This window comes from Cercospora beticola, chromosome 1 (assembly GCF_033473495.1).
Source record: "Cercospora beticola chromosome 1, complete sequence".
In the NCBI taxonomy this organism is placed as follows: domain Eukaryota; kingdom Fungi; phylum Ascomycota; class Dothideomycetes; order Mycosphaerellales; family Mycosphaerellaceae; genus Cercospora; species Cercospora beticola.
The window spans coordinates 3,050,662-3,075,788 of NC_088935.1; the positions used below are offsets into that span (position 1 = coordinate 3,050,662).

Consider the following 25,127-nt stretch of genomic DNA (forward strand, 5'->3'; position numbering starts at 1 on the left):
TGTCGAACTACGCCGTGTCCGCAGGATGCAGCTGCTGCGCACGTTGGAGGAGCGCAAGCCAGCCCTACAGCAACAGCAGCGCCAATGACAAACAAAGTGCGCAGCCAACGTCCGTAAGTGTGGCAACGCGTGTGTTGCGCGCCCTGTCGCCTGCTCTCTTCCGATATGCCCGTGGAGCCAGCGTCGCTTTGGATGGCGTCAGGCCTTCCGAGCTGCGTGGCCCCGCCGCTTCCAGTTCGCTTGCAAAAGAGTGGAAGCGAGCGCTACTTCCAGATGGCACTGCAGACGCGACACTGAAGCCTAGACCTCTGCCCACAGCTACACGTCGCCGCCGTGAAGCAATGTCGAAAGGACAGGTAAACTGAATGAAGACCTCGCAGGACAATTGGGGACGGCGATGTGGACCCACCTCGCTGTGGCGGCTTCTCCGCGCCTTCCACAAGCCGTTCAGGCCATCGACAACCGCATCTCGGCCTGAGCCGACCGCAGATGCCTCGCCCATCGTCACGGTGCCCTCACATACTGGAGACAGCAGAACATCGGACGCACAGAAGGCGACAAAGGCGACGCCACCGCTCAGGAAAGATGATACGTCGAATCTTGGCACGCTGCGTGCCCCCAACCATCCCAAGTGGTACTACTGTCCATGCCGCCATGTTCATTGTGTTCCATCGACAGGCGCCACCATACATATATGAAACCGAGCGAGCGTGACAAGTCATCAAGCTCATTCCCCAGTCCAGGCGGAGAAGCTCAAGCAAATACAAGAACCGGAAGAATTTCCGCCGTCGAGGTAAAGAGGCACCGAAGCGACTGTAGATCCACTTCAAGTCGAGGCAGTCATGGACCTGTCATAGTCTCCATTAATTACGACTTGATGGACTTTCATCGCCACGACATCCGAGAACGTAGTTCAACTGCTATATAGATACCTCGGCAGGCGGTTTGGAATTCTTCCACGCGATATCACCGAGAGCAATATATTCGACACTCCATTCGACCAAAAGCTGCACGCTCGTCACTTTCGAGCTTCTTCTCCATCTCAGTTCTGATCTCTTCTGGGGCTGCAGCCGTTGCATTCCACATTCGATCCATTTTCCCTTGTACCAGCCCAACATGAAGGCATTCGCCTTTCTTGCTGGCCTGATCAGCCTGGCCACAGGCCTTACCACACCTCCGTCCGGCGCTTTGGTTGTCAGCAAGACCCCCAAAAGTGGACAGTACGCCACTGTTCAGAAAGCCGTTGATGCCTTGTCAACCACTTCGACCAAAGCGCAGGTCATATTCATCCAGCCAGGGACCTACAACGAACAAGTGTATATCCGTAAGTGCAGTTGCTCACAGGCATCTTTCGTCCGAGACACATGCTCAACTTCGATCAATTCCTTCTAGAGAGCCTCAGCGGACCTCTGAGCGTGTACGGCTATTCCTCGTCAGACAAATCGTACACCGGGAACCAAGTCACAATCACTGCTGGCGAGAGTCAACAGACACAGCCCAGTAACGACCTGACTGCCACACTCCGCGTGCACACCACCAATTTCAAGCTCTACAACGTCAATGTTGCCAACTCCTTCGGCCAAGGAAGCCAGGCTGTCGCTGTGTCCGCCAACAATGGGGTAAGTGTATTGCATATGAACGACTAATGTAATCGAATCAAAGATTCGCTAACAAACAGTCGTGAAGGGTCAAGGATACTACGGAGTGCGGCTCACTGGTTACCAAGACACGCTCCTCGCCAACGACGGTGCTCAGCTGTACGCAAAGAGTTACATCGATGGCGCTACTGATTTTATCTTCGGACAAAGGGGACAAGTATGGTTCGAGAAGTGCGATCTTCGAGTCAAAGCAGCTTCCCTAGGATACATTACCGCGTCTGGAAGAAGCTCTAACGATGCTGGATACTATGTCATCAACAAGAGCACCGTTGCAGCTGCTTCCGGAAACACTGTCCCCGCTGGTGCATACTATTTGGGTCGACCATGGAGGAATTATGCCCGAGTGATTTTCCAGAGCACCTCAATGACCAATGTGATCAACCCAGCTGGGTGGAGAATCTGGAAGTGAGTCGGAATTGCATACATGCTCTCATATTGTTGACTGACGTGTTTATAGCACTGGCGATGAGCGTACCGATCAAGTGACATTCGGCGAATACGCAAACACAGGCGCAGGCAGTCAAGGTACCAGAGCTAGCTTTTCCACGAAGCTTTCAAGCCCGGTCAGCATCACCACGGTTCTCGGCAGTGGGTATGCATCCGCTGCCTGGGTTGACACTGCTTACCTCAACTAAGTCGATAAAGCATGAAGCTTGCAAGGCTATTTACACGACTTTTCGAGCAACACATCGCGATGAGGAGCGTCAGAAGCTGGATTTCTCGCAAATCAAAATTGAGCACAGCGGGAGACAGCCAGATTCTGAGAACACCCTCATTGAGCGCCACAAGCGACAGAGTATACTCCAAACAATCAACATGCTTCTCTCAGCAGAAAACTCCTCCATCTCTCACTCCAATGCAATGTGTTTTCCTCGTCCGGCCAGAGCTCATGAAAAACGCCTGCGACCAGTGGCGTGAGCTTCTCGTCGGTGACTCTCAAAGCTCTGGTTCTTTTAACGCTGACTTGACCAGATCGATCATCCTTCTCGTCTTTCTCACAGAGCCATTGTCCGGCCAGTACAGCACACGCTCGTCCGAGACCTCCATAAGTCTGATTGCGTTGCGATCGTATCTCTAAACGTCTAAGGCGTAAGTGCGCAGTGGGAATGGGATTTGACGACGCAACGGTCTCAAAAATGGCCTTTGCAAGCGAAGCATCGATGGCGTGGTTGATCAGCGTGTGCTTTATCGACTCGTTTAGTGGGTTTCCCTCGTCATCGTTGTCCGACGTGTTCGCGTCACGGCAATCGAGGATGAGATACAGATCTCGTAGGCGTGCAATCCGGCCTATGGAACGATATGTTCTGACTTCTGCTGCATCTCCACAAGTCCGAGGAATTCGCATGCAAAATTTCTGAAGTTTCGGACAGAGTCTTGCTACAATCTCCGCAATACCTGCTGCATTCATGCTGTCTGAAAGTGGGTGGATTATTGCAAGCTCTCGCAGAGTCCGGCCGTGTCTGTTCAAGACATCCACTAGTTGCACGTTGTCGAAGTTCGAGACGAGCTTCAATTCATTGAGTCTTCCGACCTTTTGGAAGAGCGCCGGTATTGCGATTGATGCAGGGTGCACCGTGTGTCTCGACACTAGCTCCAGAGAGCATGTATTAACGAGCCAGGTAGCCGTTTCGGCGTCAATGTGCTGGTGGAGTTTCAGCTCTTCCAGATTCTCAAATGCGGTAACTTCACTCCATCCCTGTAGAGCTTCGAGTGTAGCTGAGTCCGGACCTGCGAGCTCGAGCGATCTCAGCTTGCCTTTGCAACCCGGTGGCAAGACACTCAGCTCATTCCCTTTCCAAGTCTGTCTGGTTTGACGTCTCGAGCTTATTAACTGCATTGAACTTCCAGGTTTCTCGCGCAGCATGCTCACTTTCCGCAGACCAGGCGCCGCACCGCGAACCATATCGAACAACGCATCGAGATGGTAATCGAAGAACCCACTGTCGTCATATTCGTCGAATCTTCCTAACTTTACACTGTACAGCTGTTGATGCGTGGCCAACTTCCTCTCGTACGGGTCTACTTCAATCTCCTGATGAGGAAACCGTAACAGGCTGCGAAGACAAAATGTCTCCAGATGGATCCGACAAGCCGGAACCTTTTGCTCAAGGCACTGCAGGATGTTAGGATGGAGCTGTGGAGCGCCGGCATATACGAAGTCTTTGAGTCCAGGAAGATAACTTATCAAACCTGTAAGTGCCTGCCATCCGGCTGCCTCGTCCACGATCCGATCTGGATGATCGCTTGGGAGATACTGCCAGTTCTCGTTGAGTCTATCGCCGCATTCAACAAACTTTCCGATTGGTTCGTGGGTATCTTCGTCAAGTATGCGTATCGTTCTGACGTATTGAAGGCTTTTGGCGAGTCGTAGTCTTTTCGCCCATATTGAAGCTTGGTGTCCTAGTTCGCTCGTGTCGTAGAATGTGATACTGATAGTAGCGAACAAGACAGACCGTGCAGGATCAACGCATGACTTGCAAACTAATGCGAAGGCACGACAATCAGGAATGTGCAGACATATGGAGCGGAGGATGGCCTGTGGCAAGTGTTCAAGATAACCCATGGCTGTTGTTGGTCGAGTTCCGGAGTTGTGTCTGCAGCGTGCCAGAACCGAAACAGTACATAAGGATCGAGGTCCGGACGTAGGATGTCTATCTCACGACATCAGCGCTGGGAAACGACTGTTATATAGCTAAGGAAATACAAGCTCCATCTAGCGCAACTAGCAACATGCAGTGGCGCTAACGATGGCGGGATCAAGCCGTGTCAAACCAGGCAGCCACTTCGCTCTGCTTGGCCGACACAGCCTATGAGAAAGTCGAAGACGGTCTTGAACATATGCTGTAGCGTAAGCTATGCAGTGAATGAAGTTTTACCCAACGTTGCTCTACTATAGTTTGAGCTGGCTTTTGGATGTGAGGAATGATCTCGGCACACCGATATATCGCGCTCGGAGGAACTCCACGAATCCCTAGAGAAGTCAATCAATGCAAGAAGTGAGGCAAATGAGGGAAGCTCACCTTTCCCAGCGCGTCTGGACTACTTGTACTACTGACTCCGGTGCCCAGCAGTCCATGAACCACAAAATGAATTGCTTGAATGTTAGGGAACTCGCATCTCTCGATACGTAGCCGCGGATCGTAGTCATTGGCCATCAGTGCTAGATTTGATGTCAACAATACCCTCTTTCTGTGCATCATATCACGTACCTATAAGCCGATCAATCGTCATAAAGCTCCGTAACCATTGCCATGTCTGCTCCGTCTGCTGGCTGCTTGGCACAAATAAGCCTACGTTGACGTTAGCTCCCTTGTCACCACTCCTGCCATATAGAATGCTGCGTAATGGAGCTTTTATTGTTGGTCCAAAACTTTCAAGTGCCGTATAATGCTCGTCACTCAGTGGAGGGACAGCACCCGGTGTAGGATAATGTTCCGGAACGTTCTGTAGCGAGTGGCGAGGCAGGACACTTTGCTCCGCCCCGCTCGACTGCAGAAAATGGCAGGTTTCTCGAATCTGCTCACGTTTGATGAGACCAGTATACAATGTGACGATCGGCTTTGGATCTGCAGTGCGATAGTCGAGATTAGGTGTTAGGGCCGGAAAGCCTTGGAGTTGATTGCTTAAGAGAGGACCCAGGAATCGTCCTCGAGACAAGACTTGTGGATTGTCAGCCTGCGCAAACACACTGCAAGTGAATCAGCTCGCGATCTTTGAGTCTCTTTGGCATGCATTATCCGGCATACCGTAATGTTGCGGTAGCTTCATTCAATGACTTCGGATCGGCGGAAGGCATGCCAACAAGTTGAAACTCCAGTTTCTTGAACTTGGATGCGTTGATCATTTTCAGAGACATTCTTTTAAAGCTTTCCATTTTCTCTCTTGCATCAAGTCCTGTCACGTAAACGGAGAACTCAGCTTGGTAGCCTGCTTCTGCAGTAATTGCGACCTTGAGAGTTGCTGGCGGTGGCAACCCTAAACGGCACAGTTAGCTAAAGGATTGAATGAGAGTACCATTCGAGAAGCACCTTTCACGCCGCTCACTTCAACCTTGTTGCTCTCCACCTGGGCCATAGTGATCCAGGTGAGATCAGCGACGACATCAGGATTCAGATACCGATCGCCTTGCAACTCATATACGAACTGGGTTCGCACCGTGTCAACGGTGATCCTGCAAAAACAATCAGGTATTGGCAAAATCTCATAGGTATGACTTCACCATACATGCCATGCTGATCTGGCTGTTTTTGGATGACGGCAGTGCCGTCCGACCTGACTTCGGCGATGGGAAATGAGAGGTTGAAATGGTTGTCACCCATATCTTGGAAGCCAGCAAAACTTCCGCCGCACTACAGCTCGTCAATAAGATGGCTTGTTTTAGGGTAGGGCCTGGGAAATGTTCTCGACTCACCACATAGCAACCACACTCGATCAAGTGTCCCGCGACCAATGACCCTGCCAATGAATCCAAATCATGAGCTGTCCACTTGTGCCACCAGGCACACAGACCAATCACCTAATGAGTCCACGCAGTCAGTCTCGCTCCAGTTCAAGCGCGAGGTGTCGCATACTGGGCTTGCATCGGTACATCGACCAGCTATGACGATATCCGCGCCTTCTTCCAAAGCCGTCTGGATACCAGCGGCACCAATGTACGCATTCGCTGAGAGGATACGGCCATATGATCTTCGGAACGAATCGTAGGTACCGCTCATTGGAGTCAAGGGCTGAAATGATAGCTCATCGACTCGGTCCAGAATGTTGTCACCAGATATGTAAGCGATGCGGCGGTGGACACCGTTTTTCGTCAAAAGTCCATCGACTTCCGCGGCGAGCTGCTTTGGGTCTCCTCCACCAGCGTTCACAACGATCTTGAGCTTGCGCGGGTAGGTCTTGTAAAGGTCCATGGCCATCCGCAAGGAATGCAGGAAGCCGGGCTCATATCGTCCTTTGCCATTGCTTTGCCGTTCGAGGGCGCGTGTACCAATGTTGTACTATGCATGGAGTCAATATTGAGAAGGTAAGCGATCGCTGCGCTACTCTCGGCCCACCTCTGAGAGCCAGTCACCCGTGATAGCATCAACTTTTGTAGGACCACTGAGCATGGATTTAAGCCCTGCAACTTCTATCAGTTTTGGAGCGATATTGTTGTCTGCGTGGGCAGACTGCCATCAAGTCGATCCCCAGTAGAGCCGGACACGTTGGCGATCAGAATCGGTCGCATTTCGATTGTACATTTGAGGTCATGAAAAGGGTTTGTCCTTCATATTCGCACATGTTTTGAATGTTGTTCATGAGTTCGCGGCTCCCTCGGCCCGAGATTCGCTCATGCATTTGGTGGGCAAGCAGGCTACTCGCGGACAGCAGGACGGGGACTCAGAGGAGATATGCGCGTTCTGTGATCTCTCATCGTGACCTAGACTCAACGTTTGCCTGTCTTCTGTAGACAGAGTGCCTCGGCTACGCTGCACAAGGCAGAGATACGAGCATCGGAAAGAGCACTGGAGATACTCGGCCAGATTACGCATCTTTGCTTTCCGGTGGTCGGCAGATTCCTTCACGGCGCCAAAGAAGCGAGCAGTGCTGAACAGATGGCATTCGACATCAGATGTCTCACCGTGTCAATGCATGCGACAAGTTGGATTTCAATCTCGACACCCGACGGGAGCAGACGCTGACGATGACTAAGCAGGGAATTGCATCGGATGGTCGAATTTGACGGACTCATTAGTGGACCATCTCATTTGTGCCATGCACATGTGTCGATATCCACGCGACGATACGCTCATCTGTCTTCCTGCGCAGCTCTGGCTCGATGAACTTGGAGCCCATTGCCCAAATGTGAGTCTGGCCCCATTCAACATGAAGCTCATGAGGTACGCCAGCTTCTCGACAGCGTCTCGCCCAATCCTTCGAATCTGGAAGCGCGAATTCTGCCGCTCCGACAAAGATCAATTGTGGGGTTAGGCCTCGAAGCTGGTCCAGAGGTCGATAAAGCGCGTTCGCATCACCATCGGTCCCAGCATATTTGCCCAGAAAAGCCTTGGTCAGCATAGGAACTGCCTCATTTGCCATGATGAAGTAATCACTCATGACCGCTTGATTGCCGCCTTCGTAGGCACTCAAGGACATGTCAATCCAGGGCGAAATCAGAATTGAGGCCGCTGGTTGAGGCATGTTTTCCGATGATGCATGCAACGCCGAATTGATGCAGATGCCACCTGCTCCAATGTCAGCATTGATTCTGAACATATCTTCTAAGTTGCGAGCTACCTCCAGCCGAATCTCCCATGAACACGATATTGTCCGACAGCACTCCAAGATCGAGCAAGTATCGATATGCGTTGAGAAAGGCACTCCGCTGCGCTGGGTGTGCAGCCTCGCCGCTGAGAGCTAAACAATATCAACAACGTGACTAAAGCTCAGGCGGTCGACTCACGATATTCTACACTCAAGAAGACGATTTCGAGACCTTTAGACTTTGCACAGGCTACCCATCTTTTCATGTACGGAACGTACATCCTCGCCTCGCCACGCGCATAGCCGCCACCGTGTGCGAACAATATGACAGTAACGTTTGCCTTGTCTGTGGCCTTGGATAGGACAGAACGATCCTGTCCTGGAATGAGATATCCGGACCATCCTTTACCGGTGATTGGTCGAGCGTCTTCTTCTGGGTAGTCGGCTGGCAAGCGATGGGTGAATGTGGGAAAGTACAACGCTGTAGAGCTAGAATATGCTTTCTGCACTTCGATACGGAAGCTTTGATATCGTGGATGCGTTGGAAGCAGAGCCCGATGTAGAATGATGAGCACGAGTTGTGTTATGAAACAATAAAGAAATCTTGCGAATTGGTACGGATGCTCCCGAATTGAGCGGATCGCGGATGGAGGCATTGCCAGGCGCAAGAAAGAAGTGTTGATTGATCTCAGTAGCAGATTACTAGCCAATTTCCATGAGATGCGTGGCCGACCAGCCAATTGTCAGCATATGGAGGAGATGCCGAGCGTCGGCCCGAGAGGATTAGAGTGGATGGGTCAAGAAGACTACATGTCGTAGAGACCTGGTAGGTGCTCTAGGATCTCACTCATAAATTGTTTGCACGTTGAGAATACCCAGGATCGTGAGTAGCAAGGCCATTGTTGATTCCAGTCAGCATGTCTCAAAACAAGAAGCCCGTACGAATATACGAATCGCCCATGGGCACAAAGCGTCCATTGAAGGTGATATTCGTGGGCATGGGCGCGAGTGGCATCAACTTTGCTCGTCAACTTTCGAGAAGGACTACAAACATTGAACTTGTCATCTACGAAAAGAATGTGAGTTTCCTTTGAAGAACATCTAGCACCAACAGCAGAAAGATAATATTCATACGCAACAGGACCACGTCGGCGGAACATGGTTCGAGAACCGATACGAAGGCTGCGCTTGCGATATTCCGAGCGTATGTTACCAATTTACATGGTAAGTTCAGAGTCAATCACAAGAGACGACCGATTCCACTCACACGAGATCATCGATCGCTCAGGCATCGCAAGCCAGACTGGTCGAGATACTACTCCGGATCCGATGAGATCTGCCAATACCTTACCGACGTAGCCGACGAACACGGACTCATGAAATACGTCAAGATGAACCACGAAGTAACTAAAGCCGAGTGGATTCAGAGCTCTGGAAAATGGAAGTTCACAATCAAGGGCCCGGAGGGCGTCTTGGAAGACCACGCCGATTTCTACATTAACGGTGGTGGTGTCCTCAAGTTCGTGATCGAAGGAATCGAAGGTTTGTGTTCAGAGGCTGATGAGAAATGTTTAGTCGATGGCGTTGGCCGGAGATCAAAGGCCTGCATGATTTTAAAGGCAAGCTCATGCACACTGCTCGTTGGGATCGATCGTGTGACTTGACGGGAAAGCGTGTTCTCAATATCGGGATCGGGAGTTCCGGGGTACAAGTCATACCGAATATCCTAGAAAGGGTCGAGAAGCTCCACGTAGTGGCGGTGCGTTTCTGTTTAACTCAGGGACACCCGCCCAAGGCTAATGAGAGCAGCGTTCACCTGTCTGGATCACCAATGGCTTTGCTCAGACATGGGCTGCGAAGGACGGTGGCAACTTCTCTTGTACGATATCCCTTTCGATTGGTCACCATTGCACTCTAACGGCGCGCAGACTCAGAAGAGGCAAAGGAGCGGTTCAGACAAGATCCCACGTACTACCAAAAATACTGCAAAGCTATAGAGTCGGAACTCAATGTCAGGTGTGTATCGAGAATCGATCTCTTTGCTCCGGCGACTTAGTCATACTAACACCGGCATACCAGGTTCAAACTCATCATGAATGGCAGTCCCGAAGCCAAAGCGGCCAAAGAAGTGCGTTATACGCAGCGGCCTGTGAAGCGGTTGATCTAAAGGCTGACTATCTTCGAACAGTTCTCTGTCAATGAGATGAGCAGAAAATTGAAAGGCCGAGCGGACTTAATCGAGCAACTGATGCCCAAGGATTTCAATATTGGATGTCGAAGACCGACTCCTGGAAACGGTCGGTCGAGATCAGGATGATATTTGCGGTGTTGAGATCACTGATAATGCCTGACCAGGGTTTCTGGAAGCTCTGACTGAGGAGAAGACACAAGTCCACTTTGGTGAAATTGCAGAGATCACGCCCAATGGCTTTGTCAACGGAGATGGAAAGGCCTACGAAGACATCGATGTCGTGATCTGTGCTACCGGGTGAGTTCTGGTTCATGCTTGATGTGTTGCAATCATCTGGAGCTGACAACAGCTATCCGTCAGTTTCGATACCTCCTTCAAGCCTCCATTCGAAGTCACATTCGACGGCAAAGACTTCGCAGAGCAACTTACAGGCGACATGGTCGGCTATCTCGGACTAGGTTATCGTGCGTATCATCCCGAAGCGTTCCAGCGAAGCGCAGCTGACCATGACAGCCGACATTCCAAATTATTTCGTCTTCATCGGCGCCTACGGTCCACTAGGTTCGTCCCGGTCACACAGCTGCGAACGATACGTGATTGTGAGCTGTACTGAAATTGTTGTATAGGTCATGGCTCGGTGCTGCCAATGGTTGAGCACTATACCGATTATGTAATCCAGGTCCTGGAGAAGGTGCAGACTGAGAACATCAAGCGTCTTCACGTGAAGCGATCGGCTGCCGAAGACTTCACGCGATACGCCGATGAGTTTCTGACTCGCACTGCCTGGACTGGGTATGTCGACTGGTTCGTAGCAGAGATGATGTACTAACAGTGTACTCCGTCCTCTAGGCCTTGTAGCTCATGGTTCCGCAACGGGAAGACTTCGAACAAGCCAGTCCTGTGGCCCGGGTCTCGCATCCATTGTAGGTCCAATGCCGCTCAACCACGAACTTTGAATTGACTGCTGATTTACCAAGACCTTTCCGTGTTGCAGCAGCCTCGCTATGAGCATTTCGAATTTGAGTATCTGGATGGGTACAATTCATTCTCGTTTCTAGGCAACGGATTTGCCACACGCGAACTGGACGGGGTAAGATTCGGTGGGCTCATATAGGATAGTCCTGCAGCTGACGAGTGGTGATAGCGCGATCTGACCTGGTATATGGGATTGCTTAATGGGCGCACTGATCAGCAGCCGCCGCCATTTCACATGGACGTCGAGGATGGTGGAGGGCGGACCAGCAACGGGGAAGCATCAGCGTCGTAAAGGTATTCGCCGCGAAATTTGACCAAGACACCTTGCAATGCTGCACTTCTTCGTTTGTCGCCATGAGAATTGCAATGATCAATGCCGTGACATGCTTACAGCGGCTTTCCCAAGTCCAGTCAACTAGTGAGCCACTCCGGCCAATCTGCGCCAGAGAGCACCCCAGAATCCATCTGGAAGAGACTCGACATTGTCTCAGGGGCGAGCAGAACAGACCATGAATCCTGCGTGGGTCTGCCTCCGTTTGGGGAGGTCGAATTCGCCGAGCGGTCTTGCACACCAAAATCCACAGCACCAGATGTAAAGCATAGTCCAGAGTGCGTAAAAGCCCAGTCAAAAAGTCTCAGCATCCAGGTCAGGCAGGGCCGAGATTCTTGTTGTTCGACTAGACACGCTGTGCCTGTTCGAATTGCTTCTTCACACATAAGCTTGTCGCTTGTGGTCAAGCCAGGGTTGAGCAGCATTTCGATACAAAGCGCGACATTGGTTGCTACTGCAGTTGAGCTACATGGTGTGGCCGGTGTTAGTGGAATAGAGTCTAACTTTGCACGAGTGAATGCTTACAAGGACATGGGAACCAGTGAACAGACCTGGTGAGTTACTGCCCGTCGAGTGACAGTATCAAGCTCAAAGAGGGAGGCGTGAAGTCGCTCTGTAATGGCAGCCCATTCGGGAGCGGTAGGATGATGTGGCTTGCGCAATGCGCGGTAAAACATGCATTCCATCCGGTAACACCATGCCATCAGGACCAGAACCCATACCCCTTCCTGCCTCCAGGACTTCACAGATTCGACGCGCAGCTCACGTGGCAGCGCCAATCGCCATTCGAAAATCGCATCTTGTAGATCCGAGACTTGCTTGTCGTCTAGACTGTGACGCTGGAGGGCAAGCAGTGCGCTGTGAACCGCACTCCCTACTTTGATCAGCTTCCTTTGGCACAACCTTTCAATTTGAGCTCGAAGTGCCTACCAATGCGCGCGAGAGCAGCCATTTGGATGAGGAACTGCTTGTGGTACATTTCCACAGGCGGAAGCAATCGATCAAGGTAATCTGGACAGCTCGTTTCGTCGTCTGGCCAATCGTCAACGGTCAGCGTAGGAGTGTCGCACTGCTTCGACCGCACAAGTCGGGCATTGTCGAGACCCGAGATAGTAGTCAAAACGTCACGGATCTGTGTGATGCATGTGAGCGCGGAACGCAGTCAGGCTTCGGTTGCTGCAGGATGTGACTGACATATATAACCCAAAAGATGCGCTTCAGGAGCGCGTAAGATTTGGGGTCCAGCTCATCCTCTATGTGTCTATCCATCAAGCATCAGCGTCATATTCCTGGGCTTCGCAGTGCAGTGCTCGCATGTACCTACTTTCTGTGAATGCCCATTCGGGTGGCCAGCCGGACAGCGTTGAATGCCTATTGAGCGTCAGTGTCCCCCCTCAACGGCCTGCTACTGAAGCAATGCATGTGGTGCATACAGACCCAGAATGTAAAGTCTTTGTCAGAGAAATACGAAACCCATTGAGTACCAAGGAGTAAGGAGCCTTGTAGCAGCGCGAGTTGGCTTTTCTCACAATTGAAATCGTACAGGAGTGTGGCACGTTGGTAGAAAGACTTTTGGGCAGCGGCGTGAGTAGGATAGCCACATTTTTCGACCAATTCTTTGCTCGCATAGGGCACTGCGTTGGCTAGCAAAGCTTGGAGCAGGAACGAAGAGTGCTCACGCCGATCGTATGCTGCAAGGAGTTCTCCACGGTCCACTACGGGGGCATATGGGAAAGCATAATGGAAGTAGACCTTGAACATCTCCTGGCTAAGCCAAATCAGCCACACGACAAGTCACTAGCTCGATAGGTAATGTATACCATGCTTGATCCGGAGGCAGCTCGAAAGCGCCTTTGGCTGATAAGAACGAAATGTCGTGCTCATCAAGACCCATGAGTTCGAGATCTCGCTGACTCCGCTCGGCCGCAGGCTCCTTTGGCGCAATTTCTATCAATCTGCAGGACTCGTGCCTTGCTAGTGCCTCGCCCAAGATCCCGGTCGCGTTGAAACTGTTTTGATATTCCATCGACCTCCAGATCCTTCGCGAGGACCTTGTGGGCGGCTTTACCTTACCTGAGGCGATCCTTTGGCATATCCGTGCCATGACATCGTCTTCATTCGTTTCTGGAGTGGAAGTCTCGAGAGGTTGGCCCCAATGTAATTCCATGTCGTCACCTAGAGCGGGCGATAGGCCCTGGCTGAGAGGCGGCGGCTGCGGATCAGACGTATGCTGGGGCGTCAGTTCCTCAGTTTCAGCTTCTTCACGCGTCGTGCTTTCCGGCAAATGATCGAAGTCCAAGATATCCGCTGCTGGTTCCGCATTCTGTCTCGTCCTGGTTGCTGTCTTCTTGTTGCGCCGTGTGCGATTCAGTATCCGGCGCCTTTGGCGTGGAGGCACGAAGCATTCGTTCGTGCGGTCAGACGAGGAACATCGAGCACAAGGAATGCCGGTCGTGTCGGCGTCACACTTCACTTTGCGTTCGCGGCATGGCCAGCATGCTTCGGAGCGCATCGTGGAGAGGCGTCTTACATTGCAATGGGGTTTTGCGTCAAGAGACAACGAGTGCAATGGAAAGGCCCATCTCGCCTCGGCAGCGCCAAGCATTCACCCCGCATGGTGTCGGAAGTCGGACATTGTTTCAAGAATTGACCGACTGTCTACAACCTTAACTTAGTTGGGGGCTGGGTTCAGTGTCTTCCTCCACCACTTCGACACTCAGATCCCTGGGCCAAAAGGGCGAATCGACACCATTTCCGCGTGTGCCAACGTTGTATCGGAGCTCGACCGTATCCTTTGGAAACCGAATTCCCGGCCGCACGACCTGCATGTCCAGCCCCAGCGCTCCACTCCGTCGCCGCTCAAAGAATTCGGGACGAAACAGCGTGTTGGCAGCATTGGCCTGAATCATGCCCAAGTAGGCCGGCACCGTCACGTTCATGCTTTGAAAGTGACGAAAGGCGCGGCCGCCGTTTCTTTTCAACACGTCCTCCCACACGGCGGGCGGATACTCTCCGCACTGACGCGCCAACCACGCGTTATAGTAGTTCAGAGCGATATCTACTACAAAAGACCCGCCCCGCTCTGCGCGCTGAATCAGGGCCTGGAGGACGCCGACACATCCCGCGACTCCCGTGCTGTCGATCAACGTTAGCCAAAATGTTCGAATTATGTCCCACAAGGGAAAATCCCCCGGGTAAGTCGTTCGAGCTCCTAATAGCAGCCTCGAGAGGTCTCTTTTTTGTCCTATGTTTGAACTTGTCCGTTTCTGATTTGTATTGTGTTAACTCACCAGTAGTCTGAATTCGGGAATACAGGCGTCACAGGCTCATCGTGGCCCATGGCACGTCCGAATCCGAAAGAGATGCCCGTGTTCTGCGCAGGCATAAGAAGGTTAGTGAAAGTAATCTCATGCTAATGTATCTCCAAAGTGCAGGGATGGTGAGAGCCATGCAGGTGAGACAAGCGGAGTCTCAGGCAGGCGGCGGCGGTAGGAGAGAATGGAAGTTCTGCCTACCGCGTCGGAAATCGGCTGCCATCCACTCCGGTGCTGCCACTCTCCCTTCCAGCCCTATCACAACATCGTGGTCAGCCGCCGCTTGGAAGCAGTCAGTCCATTGACTCACATAGCTGTTTTCGCGAGCATATATCACTCCGAACTTGCGCTCTCGACACTGTTCGAGTATGTTTTCCATGCCAAAGCCATACTTATCAAACACTCCGGGTCGGTAGCCGTCAACAACCACATCGGCCTCCTGGATTAGCTTCCGCAACTTCTCACGATCTTCAGCCTGGCGCAAGTCCAGACAACAATTCCACTTTCCCCAATTCAAGTCCGGATGAAGGCCTGTAAAGTCGGGCAGGTGTGGCGCCGTCGCACGCATCACGGAGGCGCCGAGCTCCGCCAGTCCGCGCGAGATCGATGGGCCAGCAATCACTCGGGTTAGATCGACAATCTTGAGACCGGCGAGTGGACGTTGCAGGGTCGCCGTGGCTCCGGCAGATGACCACCAGCACGGTGCCTGGTTTTCTACGGGTCGGTGGTGCACCTCGAACAGGTTGACATCGGCGTTGGCTCGACCATGGGCGCTGTCGCGGTACGCTTCCCAAGTGTTTGCAATGGTACATGCCTGTTTTGCTTGTTCATTCAAGAGTGTTTCGAGGGCGTCTGCGCGGAATTCCATGCACTTGTCGATATATGGCTGATATGAAGCTGCCAAGTTGTCCAGCTCAGGTCGATCGGGTGGTAATCCAAGTGCAGCTATAGTGGGCCCTGGATTGAGACTCCCTACCACGCCATATCCGTCAGTCATTGGCGTTGGGACGATCCTCAGTCTCCGCATGCGTCTCTCTTACCATGCAGGTGGATGAAGCGATCATCGGCAGTCTTGTATATATTCGTGGCAGCACGTCGGTACAAAGATGAGGCCATGTTGTGGACATCTTGCAGAGGAAAGTGATGCGAGTACTTCGCACTCAGCTCTCGCACTGGCGTGGGCGTAACCTGGAACTCGGCGCCAGGGTCAACCGTCAAAACGAGGGAAGACATGAACAGAAGCTGGGCGTGGTCACTGGCACAATACGTCAGCTCTTTCAATGCCAACACCCGGTGTCACACAAACGTGTTGATGACGGCGGGCAGAGGGTCGCTGTTGTATTTTCGTCCCAACAAGACATTGATCATGGCAGCCTCCATTGCTTTCAAGGCCGCCATGCTCTCTGCAAATCTCCAATTGATTGGAATCGAAGGCAGTGGCGAGCCTTCGAATGTCACTACTGCAGCACATTTGTCGATCTCAGCTGGCAGTCCGGTCTGTCGACGGTTGTTGAGAATTCCATCGTAGAGCAGCTGCCGGGCCTGGTCTGGTATTGAGTAGGTGTCCATCCTTTCCACATTCGATATTCATCAATCAAGTCGTTGAACAAGGATCTCCCCAAGAGCAATCGACAACACAGTATTCGGCTTGAGTTTGAGATGATGTTGGCTGCAATCGAGACCAAAGCCGACTCTCGGGCCGAAAGCCAAATCACAGAACCACACCTTACAGTACCACGACGCTGATGTATAACACGAAGTAGATCTTCACATGAAGTGGCTTCATAGACAGATGAAGTGAACATCAGCATGCTTGCCCAGAAGGTCGATAATTCAAACCACCTCGTTGTCGCGTCCACGATCGGCATCGTGGTCGCCTTCCTGCTGTGGCGTCTCCTACGGATTGGTTCTAGGCCGAGCGACTTACCCCCAGGTAAGCAGATAGTGGATTGACAAGTAACGTTTACAGACTTTGACACTCTTGCGCAGGTCCACCGACTCTGCCGATTTTGGGGAACCTCCATCAGCTCCCAAAGAAGAACCTGCATGTCCAGTACAAGAAATGGGCCGAAGAATGTAGGCGTATCAAGATTATGACTGTCCAAGCAAGACACCCAGCTGACAGGTCCTCAACAAGATGGCCCTATCTTTTCTCTCAAGCTCGGCGAGCAGACGACAATTGTGCTTGCCGAAGGCGGCGTAATCCGCGACCTGGTCGATCAACGAGGCTCAAATTATGCCGACAGGCCCGACCTGTGGGTACGCGGGCTCTTTGATCATTCCAGGATTATCATGAGAGGCTACGACGAACTATGGCGAATGGAGAGGAAGCTGTATCACGCTCAGCTCAACATCTCAGTCGCCAAGAAATACCTCCTCTACCAGGTAATGCTGTCTCTGATACCGAAATCATGACGCCGCTCACATGATGCACTACAGGAGGTAGAAACACATCAAATGTGCACCGAGCTTCTGCGAGACCCCGTCAACTTCGTGCAATACATCGGTCGAATGACTGGAAGCATGGCGTCGAGCATCGCTTACGGCTTCCGCCTGCCTGACGCTCAGAGCCCATTGGCACATGAGCTCCTTGAGAACTCGCACGGTTTCTTCCATTGCGTGGTACAATCTCAGTTGCTGGACTGGTATCCATCGCTCAGGCCACTTATCGAATTGGTGCCACGGAAGTGGAATCCTTGGGCTAGGAGCGCCCTCGAAGCGTACGCCAAGGAGAAGAAGACTTTTGCCAGAGCATATGCCATGGGACTGGAGAGCAAAGGGCAGTGTATGTGACTAGTTTCTGATGGAATTTTTGCTCATACTAATTGGTACCCGCTTGATAGGTTTTGCGCGTGATATCGAAGCTTCGAAAGGCGACATGGAACTTCTGACTGATCACGCAGCTACATATGTCGCAGGTATTGCGTTCGAAGGCGGCGCTGACACTACGAGATATACGCTTCAGGGCTTCATCAAGGTATATCGCTGGAATGTCTCTTGAGTCGCAGTTCTAACAACAATAGGCGATGGCAATGTTCCCTGAAGTGCAGAGAAAGGCTCAGGAGGAGATTGATCGTATCGTGCAATCAGATGAGCTCCCCTCAGGGAAACATCTCAAGGAAATGAAGTACATCAATTGTACAGCAAAGGAGACTGTCAGATGTGAGTCCAGCCTGATTGTCAGACCCCGATCTGCTTTAACGTTGTGGTTCAAGGGATGCCCACTGCGATCAATGGAGCGATACCCCACGCGGCGATGAATGAAGACCACTACCACGGCTACCGCATCCCGAAAGGTGCCACAATCGTACTGGCAGTGTGGTCAGCGAACCACAATCCAAAGGACTTCGACGAACCGCGTGAGTTCCGACCTGAAAGGCAGGATCCCAATACGACTATTTTCGAATCACAAAACGTCGCCAAACCCAGCGATCGAGGGCAGTGGGGTTTCGGGTCCGGAAGAAGAATCTGTCCTGGTGAGTCTAGCCCATCCTCCGCTCATTCGATACTTGGTTCTGACCGCAAGCTCAGGCATGCACGTTGCCCATAACACTCTTTTACTGAGTATTTCGCGCATTTTGTGGGCTTTTGACATACAGAAAGCCAAGGATGCCGATGGTAAGGAAATTGAAATTGATAGAGACGCATTTGTGGGAGGTGTGTTTCCCTGTGAGAAATTGGTTAGTCGCTGCTAACGTCATGTAGGTCTTGCAGCAGCACCGGCGCCGTTCCAGTAAGTTGGTATATTTCAGTTAAGCTATTGACTCTAATGATCTTCAGGTGCACCATACGGCCGCGTAGCGAAGCACGAGCAAAACTGGTGCAGAGGGAATGGGAGAGAATCTCGGCTGAATTGCTGGATAGCGAGGGCAACTATCGGTCTGCAGGCAATTGATGTAGCACGATGCAGCCATGGCTATGGCTGAGCAGGCGTTATCAGACCTGATAAAATCTGTGCTGATAAAAATATCGGTTTGACATCGTGTTAGACATAATTCATAATCCAAAAAGTATATGCAGGACGTACAAATATGCGGTATCTCGGAAGAGGCTGTACGTACGTCCGCGCCGCTTTGTTACAACAGGGAACAGAGACATTCTTTCTCTTCTAGAGAGTGATATGCTTTGATGCAGAATTCAGTCACGTCTCAGACAGACCTCTCTAGAACCCATCTGGGTCGTTGACAAGCAGGGAGGCTGTGAAAGGTTCAGAATTTCAGAGCAAGGTGTTCTTCACGATGATCATCTCAGACCGCAGCAGAGATGCACAAGGTGAACCGGAGCGAGACGTAGAGCTCCTAAGATTTTGATCTGCGAACACTCGAATGGAGGCCTTAGAGAGACATTGGCCATGAGCAAGGGACCTACGGCATCCGAGTGATAAGTGGAAATGTATCAATGAAGAACAGTTACTACGCTGAGAACGTTCTAATTTCTGTCGATTTATATAACCCGCCGTTAAATCATGCTTCTACCGATCTCAGACTGCCAATTTTCCGCTCTTTCGAATCCATTTGAGTATGTACTGTAGTCCATCACGGCTTGTCGAACCTGGGCGGCATTTAACCCGACGAATGGTCCGTATTGGAGCACAGGTTGGTCTAGAGGCATGCCAGAAATCAGGACAAACCGAGAGTCCTCCTTCGCACTTGACGGAACATATGCAATTACTTGGTCACCATTTTGTTCAAAGACGGTGTTGTGATAGCGCGGGACTTCTTTAGTTGTGCTTCCCGTATCCCATACTGTAGTTCCCTCCAGCGTGTACGCAAATGTATTCCATTTGGCCGGAAGAGGCTGAACTAGTCGTCCGCCAGGCGATATCGTTACATCAAGAATCCAGACCGGAGTGTAGGCTAATTCTTGCAAAGAGTCAACGTTTTGCGAGCGGCCTGAAATCACTTTGATGATGGATATCAGACTCAGTAGAATGATTAAAAGGTATTGCATTTGCAGAGCTATCTATGGGCAAAGCCCTGGATCAGATCAGAAGCTTGCGTGCATGTGAAGTAGTAAAAAGTCAAGAGTACGCCATAACCCTGAGCTCGTGCCCGCTCGTGTCGATGAGCCCATTACTGTCCGGACCCGGACCAAGCATTTGCTGTCACTGCGAAATATTAGCTTGCAAGACTGAGATGAGAGAGCACGCGTTGGTAAGACTCACGCTCGTCCGGAAGGCCATGCGGCAGGACGCCGCGCGGCTGCCCATCTGCTGCCGTCTGCTGCTGGCTGCCCACTTGCTGCTGGCTGCCCACTTGCTGCTGGCTGCCCGTTTGCTGCTCGTTGCCCGTTGGCTGCTGGCTGCCCGGTTGCTGTCCGTCTTGCTGCCCGTTCTGCTGTCCGTTTTGCTGCCCGTCTGCTGCCGACACGTCCGCCATGGCGGCGTCTGTCAATAGACCTGCGCATTAGCAATATCCTGCTGAGCTCAAACGCCAGATCGTGCCTGTGACTTACCTTCTTGCCCGTCTTGCCCGTTGCCCGTGGCGCCTTGCTGCCCGTTGCCCGTGGCGCCTTGCTGCCCGTTGCCCACTTGCTGCCCGTTGCCCACTTGCTGCCCATTGCCCATTTGCTGCCCATTGCCCGTAAGCTGCTGCAGCTGCAGCTGCAAAGCAGCAATTTGCTGCGCCATTTGCTGCACGTTCTGCCCTTGCTGCCCGTTTGCTGCTCGGCCTCCACGGCCTCCACGGCCTACAGTAGATTAGCTTACAAGCAACTCTCGATTGAATCTTCTTCAGACTCACCACGCTTCTGCCCGTGCCCGCGGCCCGGCTTGGTGATGCCGTCTAAAGGAGAGGTCAATAACGAATACCACGGATCAAACATGGATCTTACGCAGCTGCAGCATACGCTGCTTGGTGCCCTGCGATTGCATTAGTACTATCATGAAACCATTGTTGAGCATTACTGACTTTGGCGTTCTTCTTCGGGCAGTCCCGACGAAAGTGCAGGAAGCTCTGAGCTCAATATCAGTATACATATCATCAATCACGGCTAGCATGAGCATACGCCGCACTCGGTGCAGGCACCGGGTGGTGGGCGCCGACCCCCACCACCCCCGCCGTCGTCACCGGCACCGCCGGTGTTGAAGTAGTTGTTCTGCAATGCCGCGTTAGCGTACTCGTCCGGTCACTGTTGCAGAATACTGTTTTTCTGTAGTTGACACTTACAACTTGAGCAGAGCCGAAGCTCTGGTGGAAAGCCACTATATATACACGTTAGCATAAGCACATGCTGCAGCCTCGCACGATCGAAATCCCGTTGGTCAAGCCCTCAGCATGTGCAGGTGAAATTGAGATGAAATTGGGTGACATGATGTGCTCGGTCGCACCACCTTGAGACGAAACGCCGTGACGTGAAGTGCTCGGTGGGGGGGGGGGGGGGGGGGGGGGGGGGGGGGGGGGCAGGTGATGTCGAGACGAGATGCCGTGACGTGAAGGAGTGGAGATGCGAGTGCTTGTGCTTGTGAAGGCCATGCGCATGCCAAATGGCACAGGGAGAAGAATGCTGAAGTTGCTGTCCACGTACTTTTGAATTTGTGTTCGTGAAGAAGAGAGGAAAAGTTGGGAAGTCAGAACGCTCAACTACTTCAGCGAGCGCGCGGCCCCACAGGCGCCAAAGCTACGCGCGCGAGATTCACACAACGCCTGACCTTACCCTGCACATCAATGCCTTGAGCTACAGCGGAGATCATGCCTTGCACTGTGAAGAGTTCCGTGAAGAGAACGAGCTCAGTGCTCAATTGCCTGTTGCATACATTATGGAACTCTTCATCGACGGGTCTCAGCGAGCTTGACGCGTCCAGGAATTGCTTTGCCTGAGTATCGAATAGACCTGCAATGCACGGCAAGTGACAGTTCTGTCCATTCATCGCTCTGCGACTCACCATGCTGGATTCATCGACTTCAGCTGCTTCCATTAGTACTGCGATGTTCCTGCTCTTGCCAAACTTGCTCAAGCGGGATGTGGGTCTTGGCCGCCCAAACTCAATTCGCGGTCCATATCGTTCCCTCGCTGAATGAACTACACGACACGCCATTGAGATAATTCAATGCGTCGCGTTCTGTGCGGTAGACTTCTCCGTTCAATCGCATACCCATGTTGAGTGTATTTACGAATTTTGGAGTGTCCTGCAATACTGAGATCCTACGCGTGTCAGACGCGAGGAGACTGCCCGGTCGATGTCGAACAGGATGGGAAGGCACGACAGCAGCACCTGCCCGTAGAGTAACAAGTCATGTAGAACGTTAGATACACATACACACAATCAGAGAACGATAGCACCCTAGCAACTCACCGATTCCTGCACCGATCAAAATGGTTTCCACTCGTCGTACCAAGAACGTTTCGAAGCCTGAGCCTGAGCCAGCTCCAATGCCAGCTCTCCCGACGCCAGTCACGTCCAAGACCAGCAAGAAGCGTGGCAGCGTGGCAGTTCAGCAGCCGGACGCCGATGAGACTCCGGCTAAGAAGGCCAAGAAGAAGGCCGAGCTGACTGTCGGTGATGTTGAGGCAGGTGGTTCAGCCATCGTGCCCGGTGAAGTTGAAGAGGAAGTGGGTGAGGGTGATGAAGAAGAAGAGGAAGGGGATGATCATGTGTACGATCCAGAGGCGGAGGCTCTTGGTCGTCTAGTTGAGAACGACGACGATGATGACGACGATGAGTACGGGGAAGATGAGCCTGCGGTCCAAGAGTATATCGGCAAGGGCAAGGGCAAGGCTGTGCCTGTGACCAAGAAGGCAGGCCAGAGACGCAAGGGCATTCGGCTACCCAAGTTCGATGTGGCCGCCTTTCAAGCCATCGACATTGGGAAGGTGGGTCCACTACCACAGAGGACTCAGAGCCAACAGAAGAGAGCCTTGGCGGAATACGAGGGTCGGATGAAGAAGTTCATACATTTTCGCCACAAGCTTGCCAATTCTGAGGAGCACTGGACGGAAGACTTCCCGTTCACACGGTCCGCGAAGTTGTGGTGGAAACACCATTCTGAAGACGAGGCATGGCAGTGTATATCGAGTGCCACCACTCGTGATCGACAGCTGGTGTTGGGCGGCATGTTTCTCGGCATTTATGATTTCTCAGACTTGCCGGCTCCAACACCAGAGGAGCTCAGCCACTGGGTCGTGTATGGTGACCTGGTCAACGATGCTGAGATGTATGGTGGTAGCGGTACAGCTGCTCCAAACAACGGGGCCGCTTTTAACAGGCTGAGCCACTACGAGAAGGCAAAGAGGCGAGCCAATGCAGGCGAGGACGTCTCAAAAGATACCGAGCAGAGCGCCCATTTGCGCAGTGCCCTTCGCCCAGGGATCGAGATGAAGCTGCGAGTGACTTCAGTGTTCGATCCGCTGAAAACAAGAGTGGCGGATGTCTTGATCTCGGAAGGCCTGACAGTCGACTACCTGGGGTCACAAGATCAATCGAGTGGGAAACTCTCCAAGTGGAACAATCGCGCTTCAATCCAGGCGGCCAAGGATGTGGTTCCAAAGCCGAAGTGGAAAGGCTTGAACAGAGTCAGTCCCTTCATGCAGGGTATCAAGGGGGATGCCCTCAAACCGCGGATCCTTGAAGCTCAGAACTTCCACTGTGAGCTGTGCGAGCATCGTGGAATGGAGAAATACAACTTGTGGAGACCACCCCAGCCACGTCTCGGTTGCAAGCAGGCGTACATTTGCAACAACTGCTGGGAATACGCCTCCAAACATCCAGAGATGGACACTGATGGGGTGAAGAGACGTGTGTTGGCTTATCGCTCAGCGGTGGACGAAGATCCCCGCCATATCAAATGGCTTATGGATGAAGGAATGACTCAGGAAGAGTACGAGCAGTCCTTGCGCGACCAAGACTGTGAGCAAATCTTCTCTCTGGGACTGATGCGTATCATCTGACGATTTCTTCTAGGCAAGTGTCCAGGTTGCGACAAGAAGGGACCCAGCCCAGATGTTGCAGGCTGGCGCGATGCATGGCTTCGCAATATACGTCATGGAGACGTGTTCGCCGAGTCCTGGCTTTGTACGGGATGCAGCGCGGCGTTTAACTTATATGCCAGGCAAGGCTTGCCGAAGGAAGAATGGCTCGCGAGAAGGAGACACTTCCTCGGCGAGGGTCTCGATCAACCACTCCCGAACGACGCAAATGGGGAGCCGATCTCCGGGAACGCGAGAGTAGCATTCATCAGGACCAAGGAAAAACGGGCACAACAGTTCGAGGATCTGCAAGCCCAACATATGGGGTGTTCGGTGTGCCAAATCGACTTCTGGAAGGAGGTGAAGGGTCCGATCGACTTATTTGGATTGGCCCAAGGCACACAGCCGGGGCAGCTGCCGAGCGATTGGCCAGAGTGTGGTGTCGTTGGTCGAATCGTCTGCTCCAAGTGCGAGAGATGGTGGAGCGACAGAATTCAGGGCCGAAAGAGGACGAAGCCAAAGCCATCGCTGGAAATGGCCAAGGAGATTCTCGCCGTTAGGCGAGCCAAGCTCAACCCTGCCGAGTCTGTCGGGGCGGCACAAGCATGAAGTCGATCTTGCATTGACGATGCTGAGGATGATTCGCAGGTACCAGATTGTTGGGAAGCCTCTGTGGTTATTTTGATACCAGAGGTCACTGAGGGTGGACCTGTTTTGGTCCTGACAGCCCAAGGAAGTGACACTCACGAGCGGACCTGTTTCGGTCCTGACAGCTCGGTCTTTGCCATTGGCAAGCAAGATATCATCGAGGGCGGACCTGTCTTGGTCCTGACAGCCTGAGGACGTGATTATCGAGGGCGGACCTGTTTCGGTCCTGAGAGCCCTGAAATCATTTGCCGTGACGCTGGCGGAAAAGCACAACGCTAACGTCGCTCGCAGGAAAATGAGGGCACCACCGCCGAAAGGCCCGAGGCGTTGTTCAAAAGGTGTGTGGCCTGGTCGACCGCGAACGAACTTTGCTCACACCGATACAGGAGGACAACCACGGCGCCATCGCCGAAAGGCCCGAGGTGTTGTTCGACAGCGCGTCGCGTGTCCGACTCCCAGATCGCTCCTGCCAGAGGAGAACGGGAGCGCCACAGGGAATGGTCAAAGGTCTTGCTCAGAAGGTTTGTATCCTGGCTAACGCTGAAGCAATCTTGCTGACGTCTCTGCAGATAATGACACCAATTGCAGAATGCCCATGGACGCCGTTCAAGGTGTCCATTTATGTCCGGCTCCAGGAGATTTGTCCGAATTGACGACAGAGTCGCGAAATCGAAACGCTCGCAGCGGTACCCGAGGTGTGTGAGAGGACGCTTGGTATGATCGATGCTTCGGCATGCAGACATTCGCTATGTCCGAGTGTGTTCATTCTGATATCGGTCATGAACAGTAGGAACGACTTTGACCAAGTCCCACCTGGAGAAAGAGTGGTCATCAACTCGTCGTTGAAACAGGCAACCTATGCTCGA

The 25,127-nt window shown here is 52.4% G+C and overlaps 11 protein-coding genes across 11 annotated transcripts; 4 read left to right on the forward strand and 7 right to left on the reverse strand.

Moving 5' to 3' along the window:
• Window positions 1–1,116: 1,116 nt before the first annotated feature.
• RHO25_001217 (uncharacterized protein) lies at window positions 1,117–2,293 on the forward strand (the record flags this gene model as incomplete). Its single annotated transcript, XM_023593828.2, has 4 exons — window positions 1,117–1,324; window positions 1,393–1,619; window positions 1,687–2,063; window positions 2,116–2,293. The coding sequence occupies 4 exons, from the start codon at window positions 1,117–1,119 to the stop codon at window positions 2,291–2,293; spliced, it is 990 nt and encodes a 329-aa protein (XP_023458349.1).
• Window positions 2,294–2,469: 176 nt separating this feature from the next.
• RHO25_001218 (uncharacterized protein) lies at window positions 2,470–4,221 on the reverse strand (the record flags this gene model as incomplete). The annotated part of the gene is made up of 2 exons (XM_065602088.1): window positions 2,470–2,945; window positions 3,054–4,221. 2 exons carry the CDS (start codon window positions 4,219–4,221, stop codon window positions 2,470–2,472), a joined length of 1,644 nt encoding a protein of 547 aa, XP_065458160.1.
• Window positions 4,222–4,548: 327 nt separating this feature from the next.
• On the reverse strand, window positions 4,549–6,882 carry RHO25_001219 (uncharacterized protein; the record flags this gene model as incomplete). Its single annotated transcript, XM_023593829.1, has 10 exons — window positions 4,549–4,629; window positions 4,679–4,818; window positions 4,868–5,346; window positions 5,405–5,633; window positions 5,687–5,829; window positions 5,883–6,007; window positions 6,070–6,174; window positions 6,230–6,652; window positions 6,710–6,774; window positions 6,825–6,882. 10 exons carry the CDS (start codon window positions 6,880–6,882, stop codon window positions 4,549–4,551), a joined length of 1,848 nt encoding a protein of 615 aa, XP_023458348.1.
• A 503-nt stretch (window positions 6,883–7,385) lies between these two features.
• RHO25_001220 (uncharacterized protein) lies at window positions 7,386–8,554 on the reverse strand (the record flags this gene model as incomplete). The annotated part of the gene is made up of 3 exons (XM_023593830.1): window positions 7,386–7,879; window positions 7,932–8,051; window positions 8,098–8,554. 3 exons carry the CDS (start codon window positions 8,552–8,554, stop codon window positions 7,386–7,388), a joined length of 1,071 nt encoding a protein of 356 aa, XP_023458347.1.
• Window positions 8,555–8,815: 261 nt separating this feature from the next.
• RHO25_001221 (uncharacterized protein) lies at window positions 8,816–11,356 on the forward strand (the record flags this gene model as incomplete). The annotated part of the gene is made up of 15 exons (XM_023593831.1): window positions 8,816–8,977; window positions 9,040–9,122; window positions 9,187–9,417; window positions 9,474–9,657; window positions 9,708–9,777; window positions 9,827–9,914; window positions 9,978–10,026; window positions 10,087–10,195; window positions 10,254–10,386; window positions 10,450–10,553; window positions 10,603–10,650; window positions 10,716–10,881; window positions 10,939–11,012; window positions 11,067–11,179; window positions 11,234–11,356. The coding sequence occupies 15 exons, from the start codon at window positions 8,816–8,818 to the stop codon at window positions 11,354–11,356; spliced, it is 1,737 nt and encodes a 578-aa protein (XP_023458346.1).
• A 119-nt stretch (window positions 11,357–11,475) lies between these two features.
• RHO25_001222 (uncharacterized protein) lies at window positions 11,476–13,907 on the reverse strand (the record flags this gene model as incomplete). Its single annotated transcript, XM_023593832.2, has 7 exons — window positions 11,476–11,860; window positions 11,921–12,269; window positions 12,326–12,527; window positions 12,590–12,656; window positions 12,720–12,766; window positions 12,833–13,163; window positions 13,216–13,907. The coding sequence occupies 7 exons, from the start codon at window positions 13,905–13,907 to the stop codon at window positions 11,476–11,478; spliced, it is 2,073 nt and encodes a 690-aa protein (XP_023458345.1).
• A 154-nt stretch (window positions 13,908–14,061) lies between these two features.
• RHO25_001223 (uncharacterized protein) lies at window positions 14,062–16,278 on the reverse strand (the record flags this gene model as incomplete). The annotated part of the gene is made up of 6 exons (XM_023593833.2): window positions 14,062–14,530; window positions 14,686–14,768; window positions 14,911–14,964; window positions 15,020–15,681; window positions 15,750–15,964; window positions 16,016–16,278. 6 exons carry the CDS (start codon window positions 16,276–16,278, stop codon window positions 14,062–14,064), a joined length of 1,746 nt encoding a protein of 581 aa, XP_023458344.2.
• A 240-nt stretch (window positions 16,279–16,518) lies between these two features.
• On the forward strand, window positions 16,519–18,604 carry RHO25_001224 (uncharacterized protein; the record flags this gene model as incomplete). The annotated part of the gene is made up of 10 exons (XM_023593834.1): window positions 16,519–16,642; window positions 16,699–16,785; window positions 16,835–17,094; window positions 17,149–17,494; window positions 17,553–17,686; window positions 17,733–17,871; window positions 17,925–18,185; window positions 18,241–18,366; window positions 18,415–18,442; window positions 18,490–18,604. The coding sequence occupies 10 exons, from the start codon at window positions 16,519–16,521 to the stop codon at window positions 18,602–18,604; spliced, it is 1,620 nt and encodes a 539-aa protein (XP_023458343.1).
• A 563-nt stretch (window positions 18,605–19,167) lies between these two features.
• On the reverse strand, window positions 19,168–19,659 carry RHO25_001225 (uncharacterized protein; the record flags this gene model as incomplete). Its single annotated transcript, XM_023593835.1, has 1 exon — window positions 19,168–19,659. The coding sequence occupies one exon, from the start codon at window positions 19,657–19,659 to the stop codon at window positions 19,168–19,170; it is 492 nt and encodes a 163-aa protein (XP_023459829.1).
• A 122-nt stretch (window positions 19,660–19,781) lies between these two features.
• Window positions 19,782–21,806, reverse strand: RHO25_001226 (uncharacterized protein; the record flags this gene model as incomplete). Its single annotated transcript, XM_065602089.1, has 9 exons — window positions 19,782–19,816; window positions 19,874–20,095; window positions 20,164–20,388; window positions 20,451–20,492; window positions 20,542–20,569; window positions 20,619–20,663; window positions 20,716–20,805; window positions 20,877–20,911; window positions 21,734–21,806. The coding sequence occupies 9 exons, from the start codon at window positions 21,804–21,806 to the stop codon at window positions 19,782–19,784; spliced, it is 795 nt and encodes a 264-aa protein (XP_065458161.1).
• Window positions 21,807–22,023: 217 nt separating this feature from the next.
• On the forward strand, window positions 22,024–23,595 carry RHO25_001227 (uncharacterized protein; the record flags this gene model as incomplete). Its single annotated transcript, XM_023593838.2, has 1 exon — window positions 22,024–23,595. The coding sequence occupies one exon, from the start codon at window positions 22,024–22,026 to the stop codon at window positions 23,593–23,595; it is 1,572 nt and encodes a 523-aa protein (XP_023459551.2).
• Window positions 23,596–25,127: the final 1,532 nt, after the last annotated feature.